At 38.0% G+C, this 21000-nt stretch overlaps 7 protein-coding genes across 7 annotated transcripts; 4 read left to right on the forward strand and 3 right to left on the reverse strand.

Annotated features, from left to right (window-relative positions):
* Nucleotides 1-443: 443 nt before the first annotated feature.
* On the reverse strand, nucleotides 444-1921 carry I206_104807 (guanine nucleotide-binding protein subunit beta; the record flags this gene model as incomplete). Its single annotated transcript, XM_019154110.1, has 4 exons — nucleotides 444-810; nucleotides 897-1028; nucleotides 1107-1599; nucleotides 1816-1921. The coding sequence occupies 4 exons, from the start codon at nucleotides 1919-1921 to the stop codon at nucleotides 444-446; spliced, it is 1098 nt and encodes a 365-aa protein (XP_019012850.1).
* Nucleotides 1922-6049: 4128 nt separating this feature from the next.
* Nucleotides 6050-9035, forward strand: I206_104808 (uncharacterized protein; the record flags this gene model as incomplete). Its single annotated transcript, XM_019154111.1, has 8 exons — nucleotides 6050-6073; nucleotides 6139-6642; nucleotides 6705-6908; nucleotides 6960-7020; nucleotides 7071-7228; nucleotides 7283-7517; nucleotides 7577-8667; nucleotides 8760-9035. 8 exons carry the CDS (start codon nucleotides 6050-6052, stop codon nucleotides 9033-9035), a joined length of 2553 nt encoding a protein of 850 aa, XP_019012851.1.
* Nucleotides 9036-9279: 244 nt separating this feature from the next.
* On the reverse strand, nucleotides 9280-10888 carry I206_104809 (uncharacterized protein; the record flags this gene model as incomplete). Its single annotated transcript, XM_019154112.1, has 6 exons — nucleotides 9280-9442; nucleotides 9559-9621; nucleotides 9690-9770; nucleotides 9852-9899; nucleotides 9971-10653; nucleotides 10811-10888. The coding sequence occupies 6 exons, from the start codon at nucleotides 10886-10888 to the stop codon at nucleotides 9280-9282; spliced, it is 1116 nt and encodes a 371-aa protein (XP_019012852.1).
* Nucleotides 10889-11167: 279 nt separating this feature from the next.
* I206_104810 (uncharacterized protein) lies at nucleotides 11168-12886 on the forward strand (the record flags this gene model as incomplete). The annotated part of the gene is made up of 8 exons (XM_019154113.1): nucleotides 11168-11190; nucleotides 11245-11414; nucleotides 11481-11507; nucleotides 11610-11795; nucleotides 11860-11954; nucleotides 12032-12078; nucleotides 12171-12257; nucleotides 12322-12886. 8 exons carry the CDS (start codon nucleotides 11168-11170, stop codon nucleotides 12884-12886), a joined length of 1200 nt encoding a protein of 399 aa, XP_019012853.1.
* A 348-nt stretch (nucleotides 12887-13234) lies between these two features.
* I206_104811 (uncharacterized protein) lies at nucleotides 13235-14345 on the reverse strand (the record flags this gene model as incomplete). Its single annotated transcript, XM_019154114.1, has 5 exons — nucleotides 13235-13647; nucleotides 13727-13878; nucleotides 14066-14111; nucleotides 14174-14192; nucleotides 14253-14345. The coding sequence occupies 5 exons, from the start codon at nucleotides 14343-14345 to the stop codon at nucleotides 13235-13237; spliced, it is 723 nt and encodes a 240-aa protein (XP_019012854.1).
* Nucleotides 14346-15701: 1356 nt separating this feature from the next.
* On the forward strand, nucleotides 15702-16785 carry I206_104812 (uncharacterized protein; the record flags this gene model as incomplete). Its single annotated transcript, XM_019154115.1, has 8 exons — nucleotides 15702-15772; nucleotides 15848-15858; nucleotides 15918-15972; nucleotides 16032-16111; nucleotides 16226-16306; nucleotides 16373-16502; nucleotides 16562-16675; nucleotides 16746-16785. The coding sequence occupies 8 exons, from the start codon at nucleotides 15702-15704 to the stop codon at nucleotides 16783-16785; spliced, it is 582 nt and encodes a 193-aa protein (XP_019012855.1).
* Nucleotides 16786-17556: 771 nt separating this feature from the next.
* On the forward strand, nucleotides 17557-17905 carry I206_104813 (uncharacterized protein; the record flags this gene model as incomplete). Its single annotated transcript, XM_019154116.1, has 2 exons — nucleotides 17557-17585; nucleotides 17671-17905. The coding sequence occupies 2 exons, from the start codon at nucleotides 17557-17559 to the stop codon at nucleotides 17903-17905; spliced, it is 264 nt and encodes an 87-aa protein (XP_019012856.1).
* Between the last annotated feature and the right edge of the window lie 3095 nt (nucleotides 17906-21000).

Raw genomic sequence — 21000 nt, forward strand, 5'->3', positions numbered from 1 at the left:
ATTGAGCAGTATGAAATCAATTTGATCAATGTAATGAATTTTCATTAAATCTTTTGATCATTAACAACTAAAATTTGAATAACAATTGATATACATATATGAATGTATATAATCTAATTTAAAAATTTGACTATTGAATGGTATTCACAATTGTATCAAAAAACGTAAAAGCAAGCAAATTAATGTAATAAGGTTGTATGTATATGATATGTATGTTGATCTTTTAATATCCTTTTTGTGAGAAATGGGTATATAAATAAATAAATAAAGTTTTTTCGTTAAATGTTAAATCAAATAAATGATATATAAATTTGACAGAGCATTTTTTAATGAATTAAAAATAATACCAAAAAAAAAACATGTCATCATATTTTCATTTCTCTATTCTTTTCAAGATTTCTTATAATACTTTGTATTTTGATTATGACCATACCTTTTAAAAATTATAATAAATTAATAAAAACAAATGTTCCAAAACAAAAAAAACAAGTACTCACTTTAAGTAAACTATCCCAACTACCTGTACAAAGTGCAACTCCATCACCACTTACACCCATACATGAAATTCTATTTTCATGTCCTGCAAGTACACCAATACGTTCACCTTTTAATGTATCCCATACATTACAATTATAATCATCATATCCTGCAAATAAAACTCTTCCAGATATTGAAAATGCCACAGAAGTTATACCACATAATATATTATCATGGGCATATGTGTTTAATTCTCTATCAGCACGTAAATCAAATAATTTACATGTTGCATCATCTGATCCTGTTGCGAATGCGTCTCCACTTGGGAAAAATCTATTAAAAATCATTTTGTTAGCTTGATTTTTTATTACCTTCGTCACCAAAGAAAGCCTTGAATAAATTCAATAATTGATACATACTGAACGGCGTTTATATCTGATTCATGACCTGTAAAAGTTTGTACAGCTTTACCAGTCCTAATATCCCATACTTTTGCTGTAGCATCACATGCACCAGATACGAAAAGATTTGCATTCGGTGCGAGGGAGATACTATATTTTCGGAAAGACACAAATCGTCAATTTTAATCTTCCACCTTGTGATCACATGTGTGGTACGTAATTACTCACCTCATCACATCACCAGTATGATCATTAAATTCCATAGTTCTAACACCTTGTTCTATATCCCATAACATACATGTCATATCTCCTGACGAGGTAACGATTTGTCTATCATTGATGAACCGACAACAACTGAGATATCCAGTATGTGCTGATAATTCGCGTGCGACTTTTACTTGACCACCTGGTCCACCTGGAGCTGCTCCTCTTAAAGAATAAATTGAACAAATATTATCTAATCCTCCACAAGCGACAAAGTTCCCCGAAGGCGCATATGAACAAGTCATGACCCAAGATGATCGAAGTGGTATAGCGTGAACTTTATTTGTTGTATATGCGTCCCAAACGATAAGTTTACCATCTTGAGATGCTGAAACTAAATGCCTTTTATCGGCTGCCCAATGTAATGCGTATATTTTGGCCAAATGTCCTTTCAACGTCCGTCGTACTTTCAGAGTCATACGTGGTAGTGGTGGGGTATCATTTGCCATTGCTCGGACTAAAGAATGAAAGACAATGGTCAGCGTTTACTCTCGCATGATGTAGCGTATGTTTGAAAGGTTTGTTCAACTGAGGGTTGATGATCCTGTCTTGTTCCGAAGTTGAGGTCTCTGTCCTCACCAGTGGACTTCAGAAGCAATCGACCTGAACCCCTTCCGCGTGCCCGTCTACGACGTCCTGTAATGATATAGGAGGTGGAGAAGTTCACACTCACGACTTGTATCAGCAGTTTGATCTTTCACCGCCCTAATCTTGTCCTTCAAAGCGTCTGCCTCTCTCCGTGCCGCCGATATCTTTTCTTGTAACTCCGCTGAGGACATGCTGGTGATATGTACCTAGATGTGATTTTGCAGAAATCTCCGGGTACGATGCTGTAGATGAGATAATGAATGAGATGTTTGATATGCTATGTAGATCTGGTTGTCAGGTAAGCTACGAACCACCTTTGCCTCTTACTATGCTGCGATTTCTACCCTCGCGCGACTGGTGTATGCTTCTCAATCACTCACGTATACGTATATAGTAGATGGATGGCAAGATGAGTTCGAGGCAATGAGTACGGGTTTGGTGATTCTTGAGAGATATATAAATCTCTCAACATGCAATGTTGAATAGTAAATGAAGGGTTTCCAATGAGTGGTAGCCAAGGATGGGATTGGTTGTGTGTTGCGAGAGATCTGTGCTGTTACTTGAACGCTATGTTGAATAGTTATATAGGAGGTAATGACGAGACAGAGCTGGAGTGGGCTTGTGCGTTATTATTGCTTTGTTTAAGGGTTACGTTGATTATGATATGAGATGTCGTCTCAGCTGGAATTCCATCAAACTGATTATCGGGTCAGCTGTTTGTGATTTGATTAGATATTGAAGTGAAGGGAATCCATTTCCACGTTGAGCAGTAAGAACACAGAAGCCGAGGAATCGGGTTTGAAAGGGAAATTGTGTGTGTCGTCGAAGATTGTCAAAGCAAAGGAAGAAGAAGGTGGAGTGAATTGTGGTACAGTTGAAATACGTCCGAAGATGAGCTCTTTCGCCCTCCTTTCGAAGAATATTGAAAAATGAAGAAAGATTATTGAGACGGAGTCTAACTCACGGATCAAGACCGTTATGTGGATACTATCAATCGGATTCGTGTGTCTACCGATGTCTGTTTCCTCAGTATGAGAATTCTGAATGCAATGTGGCTCAATTGCTAATCCCGATGATGGTACCTTGCTTCTATTGGACCTTTTATACCTCCCTTCTATCCTGTCCAAGCTTGAGTCGTATGATCGAATGACCAGGAGCTAACTATCACTTTCAGACGAGCGTGGATCTGGCAGGTAGAGGATCAAAGCTTGTGCGTGGTACCTCTCCGAGAACCAAGGAAGATGTCACTGGTCTGCTCTGAATGATTGTTGTATGCTATGATTCTGTCCACGTCAATTAGGATTGGTGACTTACCCTAAATCTAATGTAGTAAAAGGCTCACAGAATGATTCCTCGACCAGTATCACGCATCTACCAGAACACCTATCACTGTTACCCCTGATGGAAGATTTGCTAGATTGTTGGATCGTACGGGGAAAGGAGGTTGAAACACACGATATTGGTTTAATGATCTGTGCTTGAGCTTTGTTGTAATGATTCACTTTTAGATTTTTCGCCAATTGGCTTGGCTCGTTTTCACGTTGAGCCGGATCTATTGTTAACGTATTTTGTTCCGGTCCAACAACCAATTTGTAGCGTTTATGAATTTCACTTGAATTGACGTAGCGAGCACGTCGCGGATATTGATGAGGAGAAGGAGATGCTGTGTAGATATGATAGAGTACAGTTCTATGCTTGTATGTGTTTAACCATTTTGTTGATTGGAGAACAATACCTATAAAGTCATTCAAGTTGGGGGTAATGAAAGAGGAGAAGAAGAAAGTCTATTGTCTAATTGGGTATAATCAGGGTTTAACTCCCTGAAATTCACTTTTGTTCAGCCCTGGTGCCTTGATAGTCAAAAGAGTCAATTAATTGTTTAAATCATTCGATAAGTAAAAACTGGGCGTCTACCAGCTAGAACTACTAATATGTTGTGCATGTGCACAAAAGGCAATTAAGAGACTGGTGAAAAACATGGTGAATATAAAATGGAAAAAAAGATCGACTTCTCGACAAAACAAAATATATCGTCTCTTTGGCCAATAACAAATCCTATCAATTTATACTTTCAGATGCCGTTTACTTCTGACTGACATACAACCAATAAATAGTGGAAAATCATATCTGCGCTTCCTATTTCGTTAGATGTGATAAATGTTCATGTGACAATGCTGCGCGAGACTATCGCTATCTTCGTTAAAGCTACCCTGACTCCTATTGAGGAAGGACGAAATGGAGGAGCCGGTTTTTTACGGGAATTTGACGAATGATCAAACGCCTCAAATCAGATTTATCGTAAATTCCTTATTTAAATACAACTTATGGATCTTGTCGATCAAGAAGTACGTATACCGTATTTTATTTTGCCGCAAAAAGCATAAAATGGAAGCACGAATTTATCGCTTATCGGTGTATCTTACGTATGAAGCCAGATTGCTTTCACTGATATGAAGAGACCGACGATGGATACTTGGGAGAAATGGCAAAGAAAGTGTATATAGACATGCAGGTATAGCTGACTCAATATGCTCAGCCGTTGACAAAGGGGCAGATCATTGACATCTCAAGACATTACGGTGCTACTACATTATCGGCCACTTACAATGCATGCACAAGTGAGATAAAATCAACTATCAATGATTGAGACAAATACGGTCTATGTAAGATTGCCCCCTCTTCCGAGAGGGGTCAACTGAAGCCCACCTTCAATTGGCTTCATTCTCCTTGGACCTTTCTGTCACCTTTCCATCTTTGTCTACGATGAAGGATCTGTCGGTATTGGAGAAGCTTGGACAATTTTGACATACTCCATCGGAGTCAACGAAATAAGTTGTGTTTGCCTGATTGCTCGCGGTAGTAGAGCTAGTACTGCCTCCAGTACTATTTGCTGGACCGTTTTGGGTAGAGCCCTTCGGGGGAAAACGGACATAATGAAAACAAGGTGAAGGGCGTGAAGCAGTCTCAAGATATAGCTGACCATCCGCGCTTTCGGAAAACGAGGTAAACGGGAGATCGGGAGAAAAGATTCCTGAAGGAAGTGTATTTCCCGCTGGACTGTTGGCACTGTGAGCTCCTGTAGAGCTACAATGGGAATCAGGCATTTCTATTAGAAAAGTTTATTGGTTAAGTGTGATCAAACTGAAAGTTATGGTCGATAAATGTGATTTAAAAATATATATATTGGGAGACAGGTGAATTGATTACAAATACTGCGATTTGAGCCGGCTTATATACATTTTTATCGAGTCATGGTTGAAAGAGATTAGCAGAAGATCCTTTGTATATTCGCCTTCTTGTTATATGTTTGGTTGTGAACCAATGCACGCGCTTAGCACGGTGTGAACTTTGACATTTCATATTAGAAGACATTACGCGAGAAGGCAAGACTATGACGCCAGATCGATAACCTTTTTTCATCATGAAGAAAGATATTGGGTGATCTTGCAAATCCCTTTGACGAGGCATCGAATTCGCTAGGTCTTAGATAGGGTCAGTCTGCGTTCGAAGATCTCCAACAAGTCACTGGGGTAAGTCTCATCGAAGAGCCACAAGACACAGATGACCCATTGTGGAATGCATGGTTCGCTCAGCGATATGTCCAATCACCTCCGCGTAAATTGGAGGATAGTACATTGTTCGAGTCGCAAAGCAAATACGATACTGAAAATACGATTTGTCTTTAGATATCCCAATCGTTCGCCTGAAATTAACCACATGGCGGCCATCCGATATTTAATCAACGTCATAATCGCAGTTGCTACTAAAGACACTCACTATATCCATATGCGTGCCTGAAAAGGCTAAGACAATGTTTTTAACGCACGTTTATGAATCAAGATACTATCAAATCATCATACAATTCTACCAAGATCATCTTAAACAGACAATTTGACGATCCCTTTAACGCTTACTAGAAGGGCGAGCAAGATTCTCGGATTTAATTCATTCATCACTCGAGCTCATTCCCGATTTACTCTACTCAATCACACGTGTGTAGATATTATCCAATCTTTAACCCGCTCTACCGTCATTTCATCAAATTATACAAGCTCGAATCCATCAATCTTATTCTTAATCAATCTAGCAGAGGTCTACACTCTTAGAAGATATCGTGCTATAGATTTCGAGCGCAGTGGTAGTGCATAAGGTCAAGCGAATAACCCCCATAAAAAAACACGATAATCGAAAACAAAATTACGCTCAGACCATCCCCCATTTCCGTCATATTCGTAGATCAAAGAATCTCAATCAACCAACATCCCCGTTCGCCTCATCAACTATAGTTCAGTTTACATTGACTAATCAATCAGAAAATAATGAAGTTCGGTAGGAGAATCAAGGTGAGCCTTTCATTCCACTTGAGAGTGTCGGAATAAGTGAACGAGCTGATATTGTTTTGGCATAGGATTCCCGATATGCCGAATGGGCTGATCAATATATCGATTATGGAGGTCTCAAAAAACAAATTAAATCTGATCTACCATGGAATGATACTGCCGAAGCTGATTTCATTCAATCGTTGAAGAATGAATTAGCCAAATGTGAAAAGTTTCAAAGGGAGAAATCTGAAGAATTAATGTCTAAAATCTCTACATTGGAGAAAGAAGTATTGGGTTTAGTCGAAAAAGCTGGATTACAAGAAGATGAAGATGATGTGGAAGAGATTGGTTCTGGAAGAACTCCTGGAGATGTTGAAAGACACGTTGATTCTCATCGAGATGATGATGGAGGTTCAGATGATGATGATGACGACGACGATGCTTCGTCTGATATATCTATAGACGCTATTGAAGAGCGATTCAGAGAACTAGAAGAGGAGGTAGCTGTTTTAGTTGCGGATGTTCATGATTTAGCTTTATTCACAAAATTAAATTTTACTGGTTTTATCAAGATCGTAAAAAAGCACGATGTGAGTTCCCCCTGGAGCGTTAATTAACAAGAGGTTTGAATTGACTGAGTTATCATTCTTAGAAACTCACCGGCTTCTCACTCAAACCCACCTTCAACAAGGAATTCCTTGAGCGACATCCTTTCTACCGAATGAATTACGATCCTCTCATTGTCAAGCTCTCCAAGCTCTTTGACCTAGTCAGAACTCGTGGTCATCCAATCGAAGGTGATTCATCAGCTGGTGGAAATCAAAATGCATTCGTGCGAAGCACTACGAAATACTGGGTAAGTAACAACCACTCCAGAATTGAAGTATGATTTAACACGCACACGTAGGTTCATGACGAGAACATCGTTCCTCTAAAATTGGCCATTATGAAGCACCTCCCGGTACTAGGTGAGCTAGCGCGCAGAAGACCCGCTACAGTCAGCTGACAGTCATTGTAGTTTTCGATTCTAACAAGGAATTCTCGAAAGCCGATGCAGCCATCACTTCCATCTATTTCGATAATGAAGAGCTTGAATTATACCTCGGTCGATTGGAAAAAACTGAAGGAGCCGAAGCTATTCGAATGCGATGGTATGGTGACGTAACTGGAATTACTGTGAGTATTTTATAATATACACAATCGCAGTGATGTGAGCTGAACCATCAGCAGATTTTCGTTGAGCGAAAAACCCATAGAGAAGATTGGACCGGAGAGAAATCCGTCAAGGAACGATTTACAATTAAGGAAGATAAGATGAACGCCTATCTAGCGGGCCATTACACTATGGATGACGAGTTTGATGCTCTGGTCAAGAAGGGTAAAAAGACGGAAAAGGAAGTGGAGGGCATGAAACAGCTTGCCAATGAAATTCAATATGCCATTATCACCAGGAAGCTCAGACCCGGTAAGTCAAGCTACCTAGGAAAGACGGCAGCACTCTAAGCTGATGCATGTCATCGATAGTCATGCGAACATTCTACAATCGTACTGCTTTCCAGTTGCCGGGCAACGCCTCCGTGCGAATTTCCCTCGACACTGAGTTGACTATGGTCAGAGAGGACAACTTCGATGGTAACGATCGAACAAACGGTAATTGGAGGCGAACCGATATTGGCATAGATCACCCTTTCAGCAACATTGCCAACTCCGAAAAGGAATTGTTCCCATACGGTGTACTCGAGGTCAAGCTGGCTACAAAGGTCGGAGAAGAACCTCCTCAATGGATTAGGGATTTGATCAATTCTCACTTGGTGGAAGCGGTACCTAAATTCTCAAAATTCATCCACGGTTGCGCGTCCCTTTTGCCTGAAAGGGTAGACTTGGTTCCTTTCTGGTTACCGCAAATGGATCAAGATATCCGAAAGCCAGTCTCGGCGAAGTCAAAGGTCCTTATCGAAAGACCGCACTCCAACACTCATTCTACAGCATCGAACACCAACTCTGCTATCCATTCACCTGCCAGATCAAGTCAACCATCATACCATGAGCCTGTATCAGAAGGTGAAGAGGACGAAGAATTCCTAATCGCAACAGCTAAGAATGAAGACGAACACCTTCGACTACCACCTGGTGCGGCAGCTGAAGCTAGAGCAGCGAGAGATTTCAGAGAAAAGAAATTACGAGATGAAGCCAATCTTCAAGCTTCTTCGGTTAACGGGAGATCGTCTTCAACCTCGCAAAAGCCTAACGGTGAGATTGAGAGGCGGAACAGCTCAAACAAATATGACCCTTCCTTGCGTATCGATCCATTGGCTTCATCCGATAGGTTTGATAAAAATCTTAGTCTCCTTGACGCGAAATCGCTCAAGAAACTTAACGAAGCTGCCGCTCAGTCAGGCAAAGATGGCAAACTCAATGGCAAATCAAATGGACAAGCGCCTATACAAGAAGATTCAGAGGATGAACATGAACACGAAATCGATGACGAGGAGGATATACAAGGAGATCAAGTCATTTACGTAGATCAGTTTAGAGCGCCACCAGGTAAACGAATCGCTATACCTGTAAGGGTTGAACCTAAGGTCGTCTTTGCGGCAGAAAGAACTTTCTTGAAGGTGAGTTCAGGCGCAACCTCACTCACACCATCATGGTCATTGCCCATTGTTCTTATTCGTCTGATTGTTAGCTAATGATGAACATTGTATAGTGGTCCCATTTTGCAATCCTTTTATCGGGTGTATCGATTGGTTTATTAAATTTCATTGATCCTAGAGATTCAGTTGGAATGTTATCTGCTCTTCTTTTCACTATAACTGCACTACTGGCTATCGTGTATAGCGGTGGAATGTACGTCTATAGAATATTAAAATTAAGGAAAAGAATGGCTATAGATTATCATGATAAATATGGACCAACTTTACTTTGTGCAGCTTTAATAGGTAGTGTTTTGGTTAATCTGGTTTTAAGATTAAGGGAATTATAATCGTTCTATATAAAAAAGAGAATCTCAACTACTATTTCCACATGTATCATCAACAAACATTTATAGAATTTGAATTACTTAATATCTTAATCAATTTAAACAAGAATCATTCATGCATTTTAATTCAGTTAAATTCATTTACACTTTTATAATGGAGATGGGAATTCATTTGTAATATCATAAATGCATTTTCCTATCAGATATTACGATTTATTCGTGATTTAGCTTATGTTTAACTCGCTTTTTAAAGTCTCTTCAAGATAGCATCTGTTACATCGGTGGTAGATGATTTACCGCCTAAATCAGGTGTAAGATATTGACCTTCAGATAAAACTGCGTCTACTGCTTCATTAATTCTAGCAGCTGGTTCAACGTAACCTAAAGAGGAAAGGAGCAAAGCGGCGGATCTAAGGTAGACGATAATGAATGATTAGCTTAAATAAATGGATTTCTGAATTCTTAAGAATACAAGGAGAATTTGGGCTACAAAAGAGAGAAGAAAAACGTCAGAGAATTCACTCACCGGATAGAAGCAATTGGGTTGGCAATGTTTTGACCTTCAATATCAGGAGCAGAACCGTGAACTCTGTTTGTCATTGAAATAATGTCAGCTCAAATTGACAGGGAATGAAAATGATGAGATAATCGACTTACGGTTCACCCATTACAAAGTCATCACCTGCGTTAATTGATGGTACGAGACCCAAAGAACCGACAAGAGCGGCAGCACCATCGCTGTAGCAGGAGTGATTAGTCAGTATTGTCCTTAGTATGTCTTTCCCGCTCCGTGTCTGTAAATATACGAGCCATACTTACGAGATGATATCACCGTAAAGGTTAGGAGCCACAGCAACATCGAAGATTCTGCGGATTAAAACGAGACGAATTAGTCATAATAACCCAATAATATTCCGCTATGATTATTAAAGACTCACTCAGGCTCTCTGAACATTCTATAAACCATAGAATCTACTAATTGTTCTTCCATTTTCACACCATTATATCTATCAGTACCTTCTTTAATAGCTCTAACACTTTCTCTAAAAAGTCCATCAGTTACACTTAGTACATTTGATTTATGTACAATTGTAACTTTTGGTTCACCATTCCACCAAACTGATTTTCCAGATTTTTTAGCAATTTCTCTTTCTTTTCCTCTTCTTAAAGCAATTTCAAAAGCCATTTTACCAATTCTTGAACTTGCTTTTGAAGTAATTTGTCTATATGCAATTGCTTTTTTTGAACCATCTTTTGAATCAATTTCTAATTCTTCTTTTTTAATATATAAACATTCTGTATTTTCACGTACAATTACCATATCACATTGATGATAAGATTTTTGATTTGGTATTTTAATACTTGAAACTGGTCTAACATTTGAATATAAATCTAAATGTTTTCTTAATGCAACAATTGGAGAAGAATATCCTTCAACTTTATGTGAAGGTGAAGAAACTGAACCAAACATTGCACCATCACATTCTTCTTTTAAAATTTTAATTGTTTCTTCAGGTAATGCTTTTCCATTTTTATTAAATTCTTCCCATCCTGCTTTTAATGGAATAAAAGTTGTTTTTGGAATTGAAGATCCAAGAGCTTCTAAAACTCTTTGAGCGGCCTGAACATTATAGAATTACTCAACATCAGTATCAGGGATCTATTTCATAACAAATGAGTCTGATAAGATAACATTAAACCATTCCTTCTCGCTTTACCTACTCTAGCGGAATATATATACGCGCTTAAACCAAGAATATACAAACACTTTAACTCACAGGTAATACCTCTTTACCAATACCATCAGCAGGGATCATACCCAATTTCAATGCGGTTCTTTTAACAGCGGAGGCCATGTTGAGAGTACTTTGAGCAATCAATGATGGAGAGAACGTAGTGGTGATATGTAAGATAAGATAAAGATGAATTAAGGAAGCTAGATAGACAGATTATTTCCATAATCTCGAATTGACTTTTTTGAGGGTAATTTTACTGAAATTTCGGGCTTAGACGGTTGACTTCGGCCGGATACCTCCAAAGTGGAGGATGACCATTTCATCAAAAGATTCAGTATTTGTTCAACTCATGACTTCCTTTTTCTATATATACAGAGTTCACCAACGAAAATACTCAGTATGGAAGACGAAGAACCCCCACAGTGAGTGGTCTAGGTGCGATTGTAGCGTGAAGCCAAAACTGATGAGGTGAATAGGTTACTAGACGTATCTTCGCCTGAAGCGGGACCTTCGAACGTAGATCAATATGACCGACCTAAAATACCCTTAACTTTATTAACGGGGTATTTGGGTGCTGGTAAATCGACTTTGCTAGATTATATACTGAAAGAAGAACATGGATATAAAATTGCAGTATGTATGAATGGTAAGTCAAGATCGAATATCATACGGCTATCGAAATCTGAGCTTATATAAAATCCTTGTCTTATAGACTTTGGAGATACTACGGATATCGAAGGTAAATCATTTCCCGGACTACTTAAGCCTGAATGCATTTATTGTCTTATAATGACAGGTAGCAGATGAAGAATTGACACTAATATTTTGGGATGACTTGTAGCCAAATCACTTACCTTGTCCAACCCAGATTCGCAATCAACTTCAACCGAATTCCTATCTTTACCAAATGGATGTTTATGTTGTTCATTCAAAGATATGGGTATAGCAGCTATAGAAGAAATGGTAGCTAATGCTCCTGGAGGTATTGATTGGGTAATGGTTGAATTAACAGGAGTAGCTGATCCAGGTAAATTGTTTAATTTTGAAAATACATTCCAATTTAGATTAACTAAATTTTTATGGTATCTTAGGTCCAATCGTTCGTTCATTCTGGGCAAATGAAGAAATGGGTGATTTAATATTGGATGGTGTGGTTTGTGTTGTAGATAGTCGGAATGTTATGAAGGTGAGTATGAGACCCACGGATTTATCGCTCAGGCGAAAACTGTTCATTTTCACTAAAACCATTTGATTTGGTAATAGCAATTGGCAGAACAACGTGAAGGTGACGAGATTAATGAATGTCAAAAGTGAGTTTACCATAATCTGACTATCCCAATGATCTCAAACGTATAACGCGATGATCCGTTGATCTACTTACTGATGAGTCTCTGTCTTACAGACAAATTGCATGTTCCGATGTAATATTACTCAATAAATTGGATTTGGTATCTTCAGATCAAATGAAAGAGGTGGAATCCACTATACGGTAAACTTAACCCTAAAAACCTCTATTAGAAGGTCCGTAAATACATGATTGACATTCATTGTAGGACAATTAATCCAACTTTACGAATTCACCATACTACTCACTCTAAGATGCCCCTTTCTGATTTATTCAATCTTCGTGCATTTTCAGATCCAACAGCTTTAACAAGTGATATTAAACCCACTGTACAAGAGGATCAACATCAACATAAAAATAAACATGATCATGATCATGAACATTTTAATGAAGAAGAATGTAATCATCCATCACATTTAAATGGAATATCAACAATAACAATTCATTTACCTTGTTTAAATCAAAAACAATATTTTTTACTTAATGAATTTTTAGAAAATTTATTATGGGAATCTAAATTACCTAAACCTAAAACTAATAATAAAATTTCATTTGAAATACTTCGTTCAAAAGGATATATAATTTTAAAAGATGAAAGAAAATTCGTTTTACAAGGTGTTGCTGATTTATTTGAATTAAAAGAATTACCTTTAAATTCGGATAATAAAAAAATAGATGTAGGTGAAAAAGAAATAGAAGGAAAAATTGTATTTATTGGAAAAGGTGTAGGAGAAGATATCAAAAATGCTTTAATTGAATTTTTAGGTATATAATCAAGTTTTAAAATAAATTTATTGTATCATATATGATTAGATTAAACTTTGTCTATTAGAAAAGCATTAGGAACAATCTTTCGATCTGATCCTTTTGAATATTATTTCAGTTCGTAATCAATAGTCTATAAGTTGATACGTGCATACACAGGAGGAAACAAGAAATATCTATTTAACGGAATGATATATATATTGTCCATACTTAAGGTGACGTTATGATAATTATGATGCAGAATGAGTTTTATTCGTTTCAAGCTAAAAAAAACTCGAAAGAAACTAATTTACTCTATAAAATGGAATCTGTGACAATTCTAAACGGACTTCAAATATGCTTTACTTTCAGACTGTTTAGAATAGAGCAAAGATAGCGCCAAGAGCAGCAAAGACAACTGCTGGAATAGTGACTATACCATTTGGTAAAGCACCGGAATTGGCACCTGTAGAAGAAGCTGATGGTGCTAATGAACCCGAAGCTGAACCTGAAGGGGAACCTGAAGGTTTAGCTGAGCCAGAAGCAGGTGAAGAACCTGTGACGGTTGAAGTAGGAGCAGTTGATGTAGCGGTAGTTTTAGATGCTGCTCCTGAAGCAGCTGAAGTAACTGCACTAGAAGCAGCACCGGAAGCTCCAGAAGCGGAAGTACCTGCAACAGCACCTGATGCAGCACTGGAAGTTGAAGCGGAAGTTGAGTTTCCAGAAGATCCAGATGACGAAGCTCCGTTCAAGCATGAATCTGAACCTGATTGAATAGTAACGGGAGAACCTAAAGAGAATGACAGAAGTTAGCGAGATGCCTTCATTTATATGCGGGATGGCTAAAGTTTCGAGATATCTAAACTCACTGTATTGAATTGAACCCTTGGCATCAGTTAATTTGATGGTGATTTGAGTGTTGGCCGGTAAGTCTACTGTCCAGGTCAATGAGTTTCCTTGTTCAGATTGGGAAATAGTAGTAAGAGCAGCGGCCGATGGTTGACCTCCAGGAATGGCGGCACTGAATCAACATATGTCAGCTATGAAGAAAAGAGCGAAGTTTCGATGGGGCACCATTGACGAAAGTGATGGTTATGAACGATCCGCAGGATGATGTGATCCGCAGCGTGATTTCGTGGGACATTGTGGATCCGCAGGCGATTCAGATCCGTGAGAGGATGTATGAACGATGAAAGTGAAGGACTTACACGATGTAAGGAGCAGTACCCCCTGACCAAGATAGAGCGGCAGGTTCTAAACGATTAAGTTGAAAAGTCAGCACAGTCCCCTTTTCCTGTTTCGACATAGATGCTCACGACATTGTACCAAGGAAGCCTGCAAGACGAGAAATCGTCAGCGATCTACTTATCATGGCGTCAGAGAGAAAATACTTACAGGTGAATTGACTGTGATATCACCTGAAGTTTGTTGGGCTATAGCAGCACCAAGAAGAGCAACGGTAGAAACGATAGAAGCGATGAATTTCATTGTTTGCTATTTATTTCTCGATTATTTTCAAGTTCTGTAGAGTGGTCAAAATATCTATGCAAAGGTTTAAGATATATAGATTGGTTGAGAGAGTGTGTGTATGTTTATGCTTGGTCGTCAAGGTAATATTTTGTAAATTGTTAAATTTGTATGAAAGGATTTATAGATAAAGAAAGGAGAAGAAAGGATTATTAAAAATATAAGAGGGTGTAGTCAAGTATATATCTTAATCCGGATGCTGTGTTTTGGTCGCATGGCCGTTGTTGAGCAAAACATTTCATTTTCTCTTTCAACCAAACCAAGACAACAGGGACACATAATAGGTCAATACTTAGAACAAAGGTGGTCTTAGCGTTATTTAGTACCATTCATCTATCTTAATTTTATCCTGAAATATTATAGAATTCTCGATGACGCGATGATCAATGCGAAAGTCCGTTTAGTAAACTCGCAATAGCTTTACATGTGAGAAAAGGAACATAAAGTATCGTTAAAGTATTGCCTTGAAAGTGACGTTCATTGATGAAATAGTCCTTTGTCAAAGGCTAGGAAATAGCATGACCGATGAATTCGAGGGAACTATTGAAGAAGAAATGAAATCATATTTAGAAACGAGTATGGTGATGAGCGAATGAAATCCAACAACATGAAACGAAATAATCGTGTTCTAGCGTATTTTTGAGTATTTTTTGATGATGGTGACGTTGTTTCAGCCTAATCAACCCCTATACTGCGCAAAGTAAAAGCTAAAACAGGTCTTAGCGTATATAGATTAAGCGTATCCTGAGATCCCTGATAAACAAGAAAAGCATACACGTGGATGACATGCCGTTTCAAAGATACATGTGATGTGGATATGTTGTGTTTAAGATACATTCAGATATTATCAGATAGTTCAGTTGTACCAATCAGAAATAAGCGGAGATTAGCGCTTTTTGTTCCTATTAGGTAGATAACGTACAAGAGTGGATATTATGTATGGTTAGCCAGCGTAAGATTGCCACATTATTTTCCCCCTTGTACAGAATTACAGACCGTAGGATTTGACTTTTTTCTCTATTTCGGCTTTTTGTATTTCTCTTTTGACCCCTTCTTTCCATAAAATACCAATACACTCTTTTTCAACGAAAGTTAAGAAGGGAAGTCAGATTCGAGGAGGGTCTTGTTTAGTTGTTATTTTACAGATAGTGTAGATTTTGTCAAAAGAAGTGAGTCCAATGCTTAATATCAAGCGGAATTTATATCGATTCGTGATAGGGTAGATAAGAAAGGGAAGCTGATTACTACTTAATTCACCTGTAGGGTCATCATGTTGTATGTTGACTTCACCTTTTCTATCATACATCTTCCAAACTGATGCGTCCCACTTCTAGCGGTCAACGAGGTGGAGCTGCTGCTGTACCAGGTTCAAGACAAGGTTGTTTCAAGTGAGCTTTTACTTCGGTTGACAATTGACTCAAGACTTGATCGAATTCCCACTAATCTCAAAATCGATCAACCAGATGTGGAAACCGTGTGTATCTTTTCTCTCATCGATGCTCTGACACCAAGAGTTGACATCATTATCACTAGTCGGTCACATAGCCGAGAACTGTCAAGCTCCCGAGAGACTCTGTTACAACTGCAGGTACGTTGTTCCCACTATTACTCTGCAGCGTGTGCTGACGAAGTACGCCAATCACGTAGAGAACCAGGACACGAATCCACTGCTTGCCCTCAACCTAGATCTACTGACGGTAAACAATGTTACGCCTGTGGTGGTGTTGGTGAGTAGTGTTCTCAATTTGGGAAACTTACACAAATCGTTATCCCTCCCCACGTTTCACCGCTTTGTGTCACGTTCCTATGCCTATTGCTGACAAGCAGCAACAATATCATAGGTCACGTTAAATCCGACTGCCCATCTTTGAGAGGTAACTTTGGTGGAGCTATCCAAAAATGCTACAAGTGTGGTCGAGGTGGTGAGTAACCATCGGAAAACTTGATAACGTTGATGAGCATGACTTACGTTTCTCTTTACCACTTAGGCCACATCGCCAGAGACTGTAGATCCAACTTTACTGGTGGATTTAGAGGAAGAGGTGGTTTCAACGGTGGTTTCGGTGGTAGACCCAGACCTCCTCCTGTAAATGCTGATGGAACTCCCGTTAAGTGCTAGTGAGTTTATTTTCTTCGAGGCCCTTCTGGGTAAATGCTAATGTGAAAAACGATATTAGCCGATGCAACGGTGAGAACCATCTTGCTAGAGATTGTCTTGCTCCAAGAGATGAAGCTGCTATCTTGGCCGCTAAGAAATGTTACAAATGTCAAGAAACTGGTCACATTGCTAAGTGAGTACATTTCTGGACCTTCTGCTTTTCCTCTTTGTACGTGTTTATTGATATTTTGCACCTTTGATAGGGACTGTCCTAAGGCTGAAGAACTTCCTGTTGCCGAGTAAATGGAATCAAGAATTTGTTATCTGGCAAATTTGTTATATCTTGTTGATAATGTCACCATTATAGCATGCAGATGATACTTGCCTTGTCAATCTTCGGGCCAATGCAATAACAACAATAACCATCGCCTTTGAGGCAGGATCATAGTTTGAGAGGGAGTGTAAATGATGTGGCGGTGAAAGCGGTACAATCAATCTGTACTCGGGTTACACAGATATAAATTGATCTAGATACCGCATTAGTCTCGTGTGAGATGTGTACATAATCTCGGTGAGACAAATAGCAGGCGCCTGGTAATTTCATCTTGATCCAAACGATTTTCGAGTCCGCCGTCAGTTCGTCGGTTGCTTCTTTTGATCTTGGTTTTATTATAACCTACTTCCAAGCGTCAAAAACATGAGTCAAGCTTCATCAAAAGAACACAAACAATAACGCAGATCATTCTTGAATTTTTATTTTATTTTTATTGAATCTGCACAATCACAACGTAATATTGTATAGCTTAATTGCGATGATTCGATATCCATCATAACATCATTTGAGATTGAGGAAACAAATAATATGTTTGTATATAATCGTTTCACCTCATTCTGATGGATGAGGTGATGAAATGTATAGTTTTTCGCCACCTCATAAATTGATATATCGATATTATGTCTTTAAAAAGATTATATAGGATTATATTTCTTCAAGATGAATAAGAGTAATCACTATAGTAAAATCTATAAAGGTATAAATAAATAAATAAATAATAATATAGAATTTTTTAAAAAATGGGTTGTACTTCTTCGAAATCAATTGAGTGAATTTAATTTATTTCATTTAATATTTATTTTCATTAAACGTTTGGAAATATGCCTTTTTTTACTAATATAATACCTTTTTAGTCCAAGATACATTTCAGGTCCTATACCAATTCCATCAACATCATATAATAATCATTCATATCCTCCTCCTCATAATCATCATGATACTTATTCACAATCAAATCCTACACCACAATTCAATTCACCTTTTGAATCACATTTAAGACCTTATCAATTTCCTACTTATTCTTTTGCTCCTAGAGATTTACCTCCTGATCATCCTTTTGCTAATCCTTATCAAAATTATATGCCGTAAGTAAACTACTATGTTTTATTTATTGGAAACGATAAAATTGATTTTATGTTTACCTAGACCGAATACAGTATATCATTGAAAAGATCTTATCAGGATGTTGAGCTTGAATTGTGAGTAAATAGAAATGTAAGAAGGGGATATCAAGCAGTTGGAACAAGGAAGCATTAGGATTCTTATGTTATCAGTATACTTGATGTATACTTGATCCTGTATAGTATGTAATATTAATAGTTGTATATTCTCAGCCTTGTTTTTACTTGATTGACTTTATTACGATTTATCGTACTCTGGTAGTCCAATAATCGGAATTGTTTTCCTTTATATATGCACAAAGATTTGGGGGTCGGCCAATGGTTACTGAGAATGTGAGTAAGAGTAAAGGCTACTACACAACAAGATCTTATTGGAGTACATAAAGCTTGAAAGATTGTTTCAAGTATGCTACAACCGATGGTGAATACACAGTATTGTTGACCTTTCTCCTTAAAGATGAAACGTAAGATCTCAATCGCCTTTTTAACCGATAACGAAAAAGCTGTGTTTTGATTTTGTATCTCTGATCGTGTAGATATATAGTCTTTTCACAGATAAACAAACACACAGGCCGCGTCTCGATTTGAACCTGAAAAATTGGTATCAAAGTCTGTGCTTTTATACTTCTTGATTTGAATCCTTTGTAAAGTCTCCACCAAGATTGAAGGACAAACTTGAAATAAATTGATCGAGGAAAGGGTTTATTACTTAGTTGATGGTTTTGCCATTCATGTATTCCTTTGTTGACTGAATCTCATTAGAAATGATGGAAGATATTTGATGTGATCGATGATTTGAGGTATAGATGAACTGAAATTCGGAAAGGGAGATCGCAAATCTCTTATCATGATTCTTCCATTTTCTTGATATTTCACTTAGTCTGATCTTTGTTTCTCGATCTGGATCAAATGATGTATATCCACAAAACACATATCAAGCCGATCACGCTACGACATTGGGAAACATAAAGTTGAAGGTGAGTGTACAATTCGTATAATAAGGTGGCTATCAGCAAACCATATGAAATGTTCAACGTTTGTGCTTTCGAATCGTGATAAGTGCGATTGCATCTAAAACGATGCATGAGCATTGTCAATCAAATAATGATAGGTATTATCCATCTGATGTGCAAGTAATGTTCACATTGAAATGATGGACATCACCACGTCGATCTTCGTATCATATGCCTATAAACTCTAACTTTGTTAAACTTCCATTTATCAAAATACATTTCACTTTGGTTGATACAAATTTATCGTAACGCTGACAATTCTCACGTTACCAATTCATAGGCTTCTTGAATTCTCACTATCAAGCCATAAATTTTTACCGGAGTGAAGTTGATATTCAACACCGGTATAAAGATTCATCCATTGAGGTATGTCTATTAATATTCCTATAAAGTTCCCGGCTTCAATAGATCATAAGGAACAAAATCAATCTTTATGAGTGGCGTTGATCTAATTTTTACAATTTTTAGACTCAAAACAGCGCGTGTTAGTTACAACGTGAGACATTACAAAACGTCATAGAAAGGAAAAAAAGTCGTAACCATAACAAACTTTCAGCAGATCAGTAAGTCCTGCAATATCAAACATCCTCAATGATCAATGTTCTTATCATCGTTGTTGTTGTCGTTGACATCTGATTTCTGTTTACTTTTGTTTCTCCTTGTCATTCGAATATAGGGCATCCCTACAGGTTCTAGACTTATTCGTAGGATTCGGAGTATTTTATAACTTGTTAGAGAGGGACATCTGATCATTCATACCCTTGGAATATAACGCGTCTTATGGCATAAACACGCGATAACCCCATTTTTATAAAAAACCCTTCATCTAATATAATCGTTCTTCGCAATCCCATCTAATCTGGGGTGTGTAACGTATAATCAACATAAGGCAATCTAGCATAAATTTTACATCATCTCTAATCGGATTCCAATAACACACAAGATCTGATAACGCACATACGAATTACATTCAACGACATCTCCCCAAATTCTCAGTATTTCGCTAAACCGAAGAATAATCGCAAGAACATCAATTTCTTCGCAAGATTTATAATACTCGTACCCTTCAACCCTTAAATAGGTTTGAAACTCAAGATAGATCAATTTTAACCCCCTTATCAGGGAGATAATACCTACACCTTTTAGATAATCTATCACATCAGTTCAACCTTCATTCTTTTTATCGGATAATACCAACCGTAGTCATTTCGGTACTAAGACAAGTCTGGACTTACATACAAGGAAATTCATATAGAGATATTTCAAGCCGAATAGGAATTCTTTAGTTAGACGAGAATTATTTCTTTTCAATCGGATTTAGAAACGTCATACACGGTTGGATCCGCCAAATCCTATCAGAAATTTCTCACAATTCCAGCGAACCATCAAAAACGCTTCTTCAGCATATTCAATAAACAATCCAATTTTCAATATCAGTCACAAGCTTCAAGACCGCCATCAAAGCCTTCATCAAGGAAAAAGGTCAATTGAGCAAGGATAGAACGCACGGCAAAAGGAGCATATAGAAGGGTCTAAAGGCATCATCTATGGGTGATTTTGCATACTAAGGGTCTCATTGATCCATTCAAAATTGCAATTTGTGAGTCTTTGAAAAACCTTCTTTCATATTCATACACTTGCCTATTCAATGGCATATCCAGGTTTTGAGCCGTTCCTTGTGCATTGATCTCATCCTGTCCGTCCGGGTGGTTATGTTTCGTCATTTTTCCTCCCTATCATCCATGATTCCAATTTAGTCCGAATCATCCTTCTGCCCTCCTTGCCAAAACATTCCAGCCTTCTTGGTCACATTGAGATCGCCTTGAGCTGACGATATACTGGTTGTAATACCAATCTTATTCCCTGCTTTCTTCTAATTGTCAACGGACCCCCTCTTCATACCACCATCTTACCCTATCCCCTCCACCTGCCTCCCTTTCCGCCTGATCCTCCGTTTCCTTTGCAGCTTCAAGTGGTTCGCTTTGCTTCCTCACGACAAACCTCACGAAATTTCACGAATCATACGCTATTCTCAGGGAGCGCTTTACTT

The sequence above is a fragment of the Kwoniella pini genome, chromosome 6 (genome assembly GCF_000512605.2).
Source record: "Kwoniella pini CBS 10737 chromosome 6, complete sequence".
NCBI classification, from domain to species: Eukaryota; Fungi; Basidiomycota; class Tremellomycetes; order Tremellales; family Cryptococcaceae; genus Kwoniella; species Kwoniella pini.